The sequence below is a fragment of the Triticum urartu genome, chromosome 1 (assembly GCF_003073215.2).
Source record: "Triticum urartu cultivar G1812 chromosome 1, Tu2.1, whole genome shotgun sequence".
Classification (NCBI taxonomy): Eukaryota; Viridiplantae; Streptophyta; class Magnoliopsida; order Poales; family Poaceae; genus Triticum; species Triticum urartu.
The window spans coordinates 455931371-455942253 of record NC_053022.1 but is presented as its reverse complement, the minus strand read 5'-3'; the positions used below and the strand labels follow the sequence as shown (position 1 = coordinate 455942253).

Here is a 10883-nt window from a genome sequence, read left to right as displayed (position 1 = left end):
ATTCTCTGGTAGAAACTTTGGGGCATTCTTTGAAGTTCTTCGTGTTGGTTTGAATAGATGAATCTGAGATTGTGTGATGCATATCATATAATCAAACCCGTGGATACTTGTGGTGACATTGGAGTATATAGGTGACATTAGGGTTTTGGTTGATGTGTGTCTGAAGGTGTTACTTTAGTACGAACTCTAGGGCTGTTTTATGACACGTATATGAATAGCCCAATAAATCGATCAGAAAGAATAACTTTGAGGTGGTTTCGTACCCTACAATGATCTCTTCGTTCGTTCTTCGCTATTAGTGACTTTGGAGTGACTCTTTGTTGCATGTTGAGGGATTGTTATATGATCTAATTATGTTATCATTGTTGAGAGAATTTGCACTAGTGAAAGTATGAACCCTAGGTCTTGTTTCGAAGCATTGCAATACCGTTTTCGCTCACTTTTACCACTTGTTACCTTACTGTTTTTATATTTTCAAATTATAAAAATCTATATCTACCATCCATATTGCACTTGTATCACAATCTCTTTGCCGAACTAGTGCACCTATACAATTTACCATTGTATTGGGTGTATTGGGGACACAAGAGACTCTTTGTTATTTGGTTGCAGAGTTGTTTCAGAGAGACCATCTTCATCCTATGCCTCCCACGGATTGATAAATCTTAGGTCATCCACTTGAGGGAAATTTGCTACTGTCCTACAAAACTCTGCGTTCGGAGGCCCAACACGAATCTACGATAAGAAGGTTGCGTAGTAGACATCACAGTGCTCGTGGCGAAGACCGCAGCTCAAGTGCGGGCTGGTTGTCATGGTCGTGAGGGCGGCACAGGGACCGGTGCTCGACGTTCGATGTGGGTGGTGTGGCGGGTGCGTTTGGTCGCACCACATTTCGGAGGCAGAAATTTCTTGCGAGGGGTCATTCCCATGTCTGGTTGTGGCCAGGTCGATGACGGCGGTGCTTGTGGGCGCCGTATCCTTCCTGAAGGTATCGTCGCGACTTCTCTCCGTCCTTTGGGTGGCTCCGGGTGAAGACCTTGATCCTTTGGATCAGGCGGCGGCAACACTCCGGTGTCGTGGCCTTCTTGAAGGTGTGGTCTTGGAGTCCCCGGTTTATCGGGCGCGTCTTCATCTCTTCGTGTATGATTTAGGTGGCGTTGTCGTTTTTTTTGCACCGTTGTATTTTGTTTTGGGTGTGTGTGATGTGGTGTCGAGTTGTAGCACTTGTTGTATAATCGTTGCTTTATATATATAGCGGGTCGAGGGCCGTTATGTATCATTCTTGCTAAGTCTCAGATGACTGCGACTTCGGCAAGTCTTAGTTGATGATATATCTGGGAGATCTTACATTGAGATCCGTGTACTTTTTCTTCTTCTGATTTTCTTTTTCTCTCTTGCATGTAATGCCACTTGACTGAGACTTTTTATATCTCAGTCGACTGAGACCTAGCCACACCTTTTTTAAATATCTATTCATCCGCTGATTTTGTAATGAATGAGAACAAATGTACCTGAAACTGACTATGCCGACATAGTAATATATGGTTCAGAATTTGAATTTTTGTTGGCACTCCTTTAACTTGGCCCGCCCAGCTTTTGCTTAGTGCTCCGCTAGTGCTGATGCATAAATCCTACAGTAACCATTCACATCCCGGTTGCTCCGTCAACACTTTCAGCATCGCACAAAACACAAGCGCGCGCACACGGAAGCAAGCAAGCCATCTACATAATTCGCATGCAATCCCGTCCAATATGCTCCAAATCCAGCCCCAGCCAACTTGCGCTCGCTCGCTTTACCATAGAGATATGCAAACACGCCGCGCACCTATATATCGTAAGAAAAGCCGCTGCTCTCTGAACCCAGCTGCATGCTAATACGCTGATACGATTCTGGGAGTACAGCACGGTCGCCTTGTTTAATCGGCCAGAAATATCCGGTGCATGCACAATCCATGGTTTCCAGTCTGATTATCGTTAGCTTTGATCTTGTCATGTCTCTGGCTCTCTGCCACTACCAAGGGGAGTATCAGCGAAGAGATACTGCACATCTCGCTTCAGATCTTGCAACGACCGGCTATCAATCCAGCCAGTACATCGAGGCCATTACCGGAAACTAATTACTACTCCCTCCGTTCCTAAATATTTTATCTTTCTAGAGATTTCAACAAATAACTACATACGAAGCAAAATGAATGAATCTACACTCTAAAATATGTCTATATAAATTCTTATGTGAAATCTCTAAAAAGATAAATATTTCGAAACGGAGAGAGTACTACTAAAGAACTTCAAATCATCCTTACTGGAGACTGTCAACAGGGCATAATTACACCCCATTAGCTACGCTATCTATCTAGCTAGCACCCCACCCGATAAGTAAAGAGACCACGAGACGAGATTGTTGGACGGACGGGATTCTCTCTCGGCAGGGGGGAAGAACCTGTATAACCTTAACAAGACTGAATCGGCGGCCATGTGAGGCTGTCTCGTCTGCTTGCATCACCGGGGGGGAAAGCAGCCATCAAAGGTGACCAGCTGACCCTAGGTGCCAAAGGCGTCCGATACATTGCACCCGGGCCTCCAAATCTCCAGGGTCTGCCCCCCAACACAGGCCAATTGGCCGACGGGTACACTTGCGCATCCGGGGCAGCCGATCGACCCCGCACTCGCGCACCCACGCCCACACCACCGGTATCTGTCCTTGGCCATTGTGCCGCCCGAATTCAGAGCCATCTTCGATCACAATCCATTGCAACAAGTAGCAAGCCCTTCTGGTTAGTCCCTATATGTACCACGTACAAGTAGTCTGCTGCTGATACAATCAGTGGCATACTGCTTGCTCTCGGGTCTCCGCTTGGAATTGGGACGGTCCGCGGCGATCGAATGTGGACGGAGAGGAGGGCGAGGAGGAGCGGTTCCATGGCCGGCGGCGGAGGAGGGCGGGCGCGCGGCGCGGAGGGGAAACGGGCGGCGCCGCAGGGGCAGAGGGCGCCCGCCGCGACCGCGGGGTACTTCACGGCGGAGCTGGCCGCGCTGTTCCTCTGCCTGACCGCGCTGCTGGTGTTCCTCCCGCTGGTCCTGCCGCCGCTCCCGCCGCCGCCGTCGCTGCTGCTGCTGGTCCCCGTGGGGCTTATGGCCGTCCTGGTCGCGCTGGCGTTCGTGCCGTCCGACAGCCGGAGCATGGCCTCGTCGTGCCATTGAAGAGGACAGCGCGCGGTAGTAGGAGTGGAGAAATCATTTTGCTTTCTTGTTTTTGATTGAATTGACAGTTTTGTTAACTGCTAACACGATCCATGTAGAGAAATCAGAGCATTATTTAATCACGTGCGACCGTCAAAGAGTACATTTGGTTCGTCAAGGATTTATCCAGCAATTTTGTCGAAACTAGGACTTGTCAAGTGTTAGTGCTGAGTTAGGTCATTTCCACACCCACAAATTTTTCCTTCCGCATCTGTCCATGGATACGGACGTGGGAGACCATCATCCAAGGTTATTTTGTACTTTCTCTGTCTCGACACTACACTAGTGTAAAAAACGTTTTTATATTATAGGACGAAGAAAGTATATATCTATCAGTAAATTCAAATTCAAACGTACTTCTATTCACACAGCGCGCCGGATCACACCAACACCAGATCGCATGCCTGATCACAAAAAAAGAGACAAGTATGCTTAGTCTTTACATGCCCGAATCCAAAAGAATATTAGTCTTACAGTCCATGCATTTCTGCCCTGCCGGACCGGCAATCCCAGTCGTCTGCTCCTCGATCAAGGTGGTGTTGTCGCCGCCGCGTAAGCAGCCTCCACCTCCTCGTCCGCGTCCGCGTACGCCTCCGCCGCGTCCTCGTCGTCCGTCGCCGCCAACTACTAATCTTTCTGCCGCTGCAACATCTGATAGCGGACGGATTGCTCGATGATTCTTGCGTCGACATCCAAAGAGTCCACCTTCCAGGTCAACATCTTGGCCTGCTCCGCATTGGCGGCGATCTTCACCTTCTTTTCCTTGAGCGCGGCCTTTTCCTTTTCGATCATGATCCTCCTCTCTTTAAGCTTGAGTTTCTTGTCCGTCACCTCCATCAACAGTTTGAACCTCTCTGCCTTCTTTTCCTTCTTGATGTCCGACCGCTTCACGCATGCTCCTCCTTCTTTACCAAGATGTTCTTAAACCTCTTCGTCAACTTGACAGCTGCACCTTCCCGCTTCGCCCTCTCCACCTCCCACTTCTTCCTGTCTGTCCTCATAACCCCTCCTCCTCCATCGCCTTCATCGTGGATGATGTCGAGCATCTCCCTGTGCGGGTCGTCGTACGTCGGCTTCCCCGCTCTAGGCATTGCAACGAACAGCGTGCGGACACCCATCTGCTCCCTGCCTGTCGTCCGTGCCCGAACGAGCTGCGAAGAAGAATACTGAGTGGCACCGCATTAACATTGATGATGTAAGGCACCGTACCGGCAGGGGTTCCGAGCTGCTTGGCGGCATAGTAGTACATAGACTTGTAAGACTCCGGCCACAGCGTCGTCTGTACTATGGGTGCGCCCATCTGGTGGTCCTCCTTTACCGCCAAGACCGCCTCGTCCACCATGACCTCCATGCCCAACTCCACCACCAGGCCCATCGGCGACCAACCGCTTCTTGAGCTTCTCCTCCTTTGCGGCCTTCGCCTTGACGCGGCGAGTTTGCCACGTAGCTGAGCTGATCCGGGCAAGTGTGATGCTTGGATCCTCCGGTACCTCCGCCGGCTCCATCTCCGACAGGTTCTCCAACATTTTCATGCGTCGACGATGAAAGGAACGAGATGATGGGACAAAAGAGTGGGAATTGGACGAAGAGCAGCGGGGGATGGAAGAAGAGAATGGGGGATTTTGACGCAGAAACAATGCGAGATGCTTCAAAGGCGCGAGCTCCGCCTTCCTTTTAGGTGGGCCAGGGGGTAGAGATCTACGTTTCATTTGTTCAGACTCCCGCAAACCCCTTTCCCATGTTTGTCTCCGGTTTGCAGGAGAAAACATCTCCGGACCGCGCCGCGAACCGATACAGGATCGCGTTGTATGACTTCCGCGGTTCGGACAACGTGATCCAGACGGATACGGGCGGTTTGCGAGTCGCTGTTGGAGATGCTCTTAGCTATCATTTTTCTTGATCGCAAAAGATAAAGCTTTCACTTCATTTTTCTCATAATACACAAGGCACCACATCTCACTTTAAATCGATATAAAACTCCAATGGTATGTCTGGCTCTTTGCATCGTCTTTGGGCTCTTTGCATCTGTGGCTCGATTGAGCCTGGCCGAGTGAATACTATCAAAAAACCACGATTAAGTTAACAACCACACATGAACAGAGGTTTAAATAGAGTAGATAGGTATAGATATATTCATCTACACAAGTCGAAACAAAAAACATACATCACACTCCGCAAAAAAAAACATACATCACAAAAGTTCTATGGAACAATGAGACGAAGCTAATGGTCAAAGAAAATTTCAAACGGTCGAGCGTGTGCGATGAATTTGCTAAATTTCGTCTAAATTAACATGTACGACACAAAGACGTTAGGGAGATATACATCTACTCATCTGCTAGTGTCGAAACAGAAAACGTACAATACGAAAATCATGTGAAACAGTGAGATAAAACTACTGGTCACAAAAAATTTAATAGTCGACCTCAATTTCGTTTAAAAAAGCTCCAAACATGAGCACATAGTGAACATTTACAATCAATGAAACTAGGAACCGATAGCCTGAATGGGATCACAACATTGATGTGCATCTTTTTATGTACAGTTTATCTCGAATCGAAGCACCGTTATGTAGATTAGAAGAGAGTAGATGAAGAAGATGAAAGAGTGTAAGTAATGCATCTGTATAGTCTAGTAGAGAGATATACTCCCTCCGGTCCTTTTTACTCTGCATATAAGAATTATCTGAAATCAAACTTTACAAAGTTTGACCATGTTTATATGAAAAAATATCAACATCTACCATGATAAAGTTATACAACATGAAACTTTAAGTCATGACACATCTACTTGTATTGATTTCACATTGTGAATGTTGGTATTTTTTTATAAAGTTGGTCAAACTTTATGAGGCTTGACTTCAAACAAATCTAATATGCGAACTAAAAAGGACCGGAGGGAGTACATATACTCATTTATGACCACCAATACAGCAAATGTACAACACGGAAGTCGTGTGGAATAGGTAGATGAAGTTAGTGATCAAAGGAAATTTCAAATGGTTGACCGTGCGCAAAGAATTTGCCAAAATTCATCTAAAAACTCCAAACATGAACACACAATTGAAGATGTACGGTCAATGCAACTATGAACCGATGGCCTGAATGGAATCACAACGTTGATGGGCATCTTTTGAGTGTAGAGCTTATTTTGAATTGAAGCACCATTGTATATATTAGAAGGGGTTAGGTGATAAATGAGGTGACTAGAACACAAAACGTGCAAACCTAGGAACACATGTGTACCGGCCTCGCACCACCACACCCACCTACCTGCACTCGCTTGCATCGCTCGGGTCTGGCTGAGTGGATGCGGTCAAATAGACTCGAGCGAAAATGGTTGATTCGAGAATTTTCACTCAGCCAGGCCCAACCGTTAGGAAATGTAGTAGAAAAAAATGCACCTATGATCACCCAAGATCAATATGAAGATGCATAACGGGTTGGGATCACGATCGTTACCATCACCGAGTTGTAGTGGAAGAAGAACATGTCGGTGTAGATCGCACTTGGAGTCCCTCGTACCACCCACGAATGATCCCTCGAACTGAAGACCGAAAGCATGACATTTCTACTTGGTTGCAAGCTTGTAGACTTCACGATCCGGCAGCGCTTCGTCGTCCAGAGCTATTCGTCGCCGAAGAATTAGAGGGAGGAGATTAGAACCACATAGGGCTTCTAATTATGAGGACAAGCGGATTAGCCTAGTCTAATTAGTCAATTAGGGCCAACTAGAATTAAAACTAGAAGAACTAGAGGAGGCTCCAAAACTTGTATATCCAAAAGAGCACAAATCTTCATGTATATATAGGTTGGAGGGGAGAGGGAGCGCTGCCACCAAGGAGGAAGTCCCTCCTTGGTGCGTCGGCCAAGGGAGGAGGAGGATGCTCCTCCTCCTCTCCCAATTCGGCCTCCTTCCTTATGGAAGAAGGCACTTTACAACTTGGGCCTTTTTGGTCTGTTGATATTTAAATTAAATATAAAATATTCTAAATACTTCAAGACCATTATATGCATATATATAACAAATTTTTCCTACCACCATTTGCGTTTTGTATGTTGTATATAGTATCTGTCAAAACCGAGAGTATATATGTGTAGTATGTAGTATATAACGATATTTAGGTATTATATATATTAATTTTAGGTATTATGTACCACATTTTGAGCATGCTCTTTTTACGTACAAATATGTACATATTTGACAAATATAACAAAAAATATGGGCTCGAATGCAATTTTTTAATGTAACTTGCTTTGAAATATCTTAGATATAGTCTATGAACATATTTATAATGGTAAAGTAGTATATATAGTACCATATGATAGTATATAAGACATGTGGGGTAACTACCCCTAGGTGGTAGGATGTATTTTTCCTATATATATATAAACATCTCCGAAAACTTTTTCTACCTATATATAATTTATCGGTAATACCTGGTATTACCCAATACTCACCGAAACCCTTCCAGTGACCCCGAAACGCGTCCGGATCCTCTCGAAACTATTCCGAATATTCATGAAATAATTCCACAAATATATTCTGATGACTCCCGTCCTTCTAACACTCAGCGGATCATGATTTCCTTAAGCTTGTGACCCGATAGGTTCGGTAACTCACAGACATGGACGTAACCGTTCGTTCAATGACCGACAGCGGGACCATTGACGTCTATATTGGTCCCTGTGAGTACATGAATGATATTCCAGTGAACCTTTGGTTATCATGTGATGTTCCCTATTCTTCACGATATTTCACGAAACCCGTGATGCATCGGTGCCCTCCTGAGTCATCACCATACTCATAATACCGAAATCCTCGTTACCGGTTTTGTTCTTCTTTCTCGTTATTGTGTTCCGGCATCCCCGTGACAAAGTCACGTGTGTCTAGCTAGACGATGATTGATGTTGTGACCCCGAGAGCGCCCTAAGAATATTCCTCCATCGTCAGAGCAGCAAATCCAACTCTTGAGCTATCCGGTCACTTGTCAAACTTTCCTAGGAACCTGTAAGTTGTCGTTATGACCATCGTGTTACAGGTGATGTTTGAGTAACCCCAAAGCCCATCGTACGGTAAGAAGTGACCCTGATACTCTCATGGTCTAAGGAGCAATATCACACGTTAACACTCCGTGTTATTACAATTGAATGTAGACGATATTAACTCAATTCATAACAAACAAGATTGGGCCGATTCAATTTGATCGTTCTTCTAACATCATAATCTCAGTCTTGTTTTAGGATGATCGTTCCACTTAACGACATCCTAAGATCCGAAAAACTTGATCACTGACAATACTTGAGCTAGTCTTAGAGGCGAGACTAGGAACATTTTATTTTACCATTTATCATTCCACACATGCATGAGTTTTCCACTCAATCGCATATTTCAGGATCATAGCAGTTATAGCATAGAATATAAACTCTTAATTATGAATATGGAAATATAATAATACAAATATTATTTCCTCTAGGGCATATTTCCAACAGTCTCCCACTTGCACTAGAGTCAATAATCTAGTTTATATAGTCTCTTTAACACCTATGGCTATCGAGTGTGGCTCATGTTTTGCTTGTGTAGAGCCTTCGTTAATGGGTCTGGCACATTTAAATCGACGTGAATCTTGAGAATCTTCACATAGCTCTTCTCAACATATTTTCGGACAATGTGATACTCACGTTCAATGTGTCTGGTATTTATGTGTGATCTTGGTTCCTTTGCTTGGGCAACGTCACCACTATTATCACAATAGAGAGCCATTGGATTCATCAGACTTGGGACAACATCAATTTCTCCAAGAAACTTCTTGATCAAGAACACCTCCTTTGAAGCTTCTGAAGCCGCAATATACTCTGCTTCTATCGTAGAATCCGTAACGGTATTTTGTTTGAGACTCTTCCAAACAACCACACCACCATTATGTGTAAAAACATAAACTGATTGAGAGTTATAGTCATCTATATCCGTCATGAAGCTAGCATTGGTGTAACCATTTACAACGAGTTCTTCATCCCCTCCATAAACAAGGAGCATATCCTTTGTTCTTTTGAGGTACTTCAAAATATTCTTAACTTTTGTCCAGCAAATCTTGTCAGCTTACTACAGATCTTTATGCCTAATATATATGCAACTTCACCTAAGTCCTTCATTGAAAACACACTCTTTAAATAGTCTTTTATTGTGCCAACATACTTAGTATCATTCCTGGTCAACAATATTCTACATATAATATTAGAAATGCTACAGAGCTCCCACTAAACATCTTGTATACACAAGCTTCTTCAACATTTTTAATGAAGCCAAACTATTTTAACACTTCATCAAAATGTTGATTCCAGCTCCTTGATGGTTGCTTCAAACCATAGAATGACCTTTGAAGTTTGCACATTTTTTTAACATCCTTTAGATTGGCAAAACCTTCTGGTTGTATCATGTATACATCATCTTTCAGATTTCCATTTAGGAAAGCAGTTGTGACATCCGTTTTCCATATCTCGTAATCGAAATATGCAGATATAGCCATCATAATCCACACGGACTTTAGCATTGCTACTGGAGAGAAAGTTTTGTCATAATCAACTCCCTTGATTTGCGAAAACCCCTTCACAACTAGCGTTGCTTTGTAGATGGTTCGATTACCATTCACATCTGTTTTCTCTTGAAAATCCATTTACATTGTATGGGTTTTACACCCTATGGAGGATCCAACCAAGTGTTGTCGTGGTTCTAAGTCTGACAGTAGAATGGGGGTAGGGATGTAGAGGCAAGATCCTAGCTATGGAGGAGTTGTACATGCGAGTTTTACGAGTTCGGGCCCTTCTCGGAGGAAGTAACAGCCCTACGTCTCGGAGCCCGGAGGCGGTCGACTGGATTATATGCGTGTGAGTTACCGGGGGTGCGAACCCTCGTCCCTGAGGACGGGGGTGGCTTATATAGAGTTCGCCAGACCCCTCTCGCCCTCAGTTACAAAGGGTTTAAGGTACATAAAGATGGAGATGTTACTGGTAACGCCTGTATTTAGGTGCAATAAATGACAATTAAGCCTACAAGTAAATGCTCAACCGTTGTTCGTGCAGAGTGACTTTAGCTCTTCTGCTCGTCGAGTGACTTCTGCGACGGTCGAGTGACATTGATTCTTCCGAGTGGAACGTCTATGGTCGAGTGGATAATGGTACTCTTTGAATGATCCTGGCTTTAGGGTGCTGTCCTAGGGGAGGATGTCTAGGTCAGGTCCATGAACCTACCCTAGGTACATAGCTTCATCATTAGCCCCCGAATGGTTCAGGGTTCGAGTGGAGAAGGAATTGATAACCCCTCTGATTCAGCTTTTGTGCTTTGAGAATATCTCGCCCAGAAGTCGAATGAACCTTCATGATGGCTTCAACTGCTTGTTCAGTCGCCTTGATCATTCTTGGTTTTGTCGAGTGAATTTTCATTGTTAAGTTTTGAGTGTTGATATGGAACAAATCTTCCGTCTGGCGGGTTGTTCTACCGTCTGCGGATTTCACGGGGTTCAAATTTCGGGAAGCGCGCCGGGCGGGGGAGGCCGCGGTAATCGGGACTGATTAGGTAGGTCGCTTTGATCCCCGCACCACCTTTTTTGCCACGTATCACGCGTGCGACTGTTGCGGGATTTGATA

General features: G+C 44.9%; 1 protein-coding gene across 1 annotated transcript; it reads left to right on the top strand.

The window, feature by feature from the left end:
* Window positions 1-2594: 2594 nt before the first annotated feature.
* LOC125535463 (protein AUXIN-REGULATED GENE INVOLVED IN ORGAN SIZE-like) lies at window positions 2595-3499 on the top strand. Its single transcript, XM_048698518.1, has one exon. The coding sequence runs from the start codon at window positions 2884-2886 to the stop codon at window positions 3199-3201; it is 318 nt and encodes a 105-aa protein (XP_048554475.1). The 5' UTR covers window positions 2595-2883; the 3' UTR covers window positions 3202-3499.
* Window positions 3500-10883: the final 7384 nt, after the last annotated feature.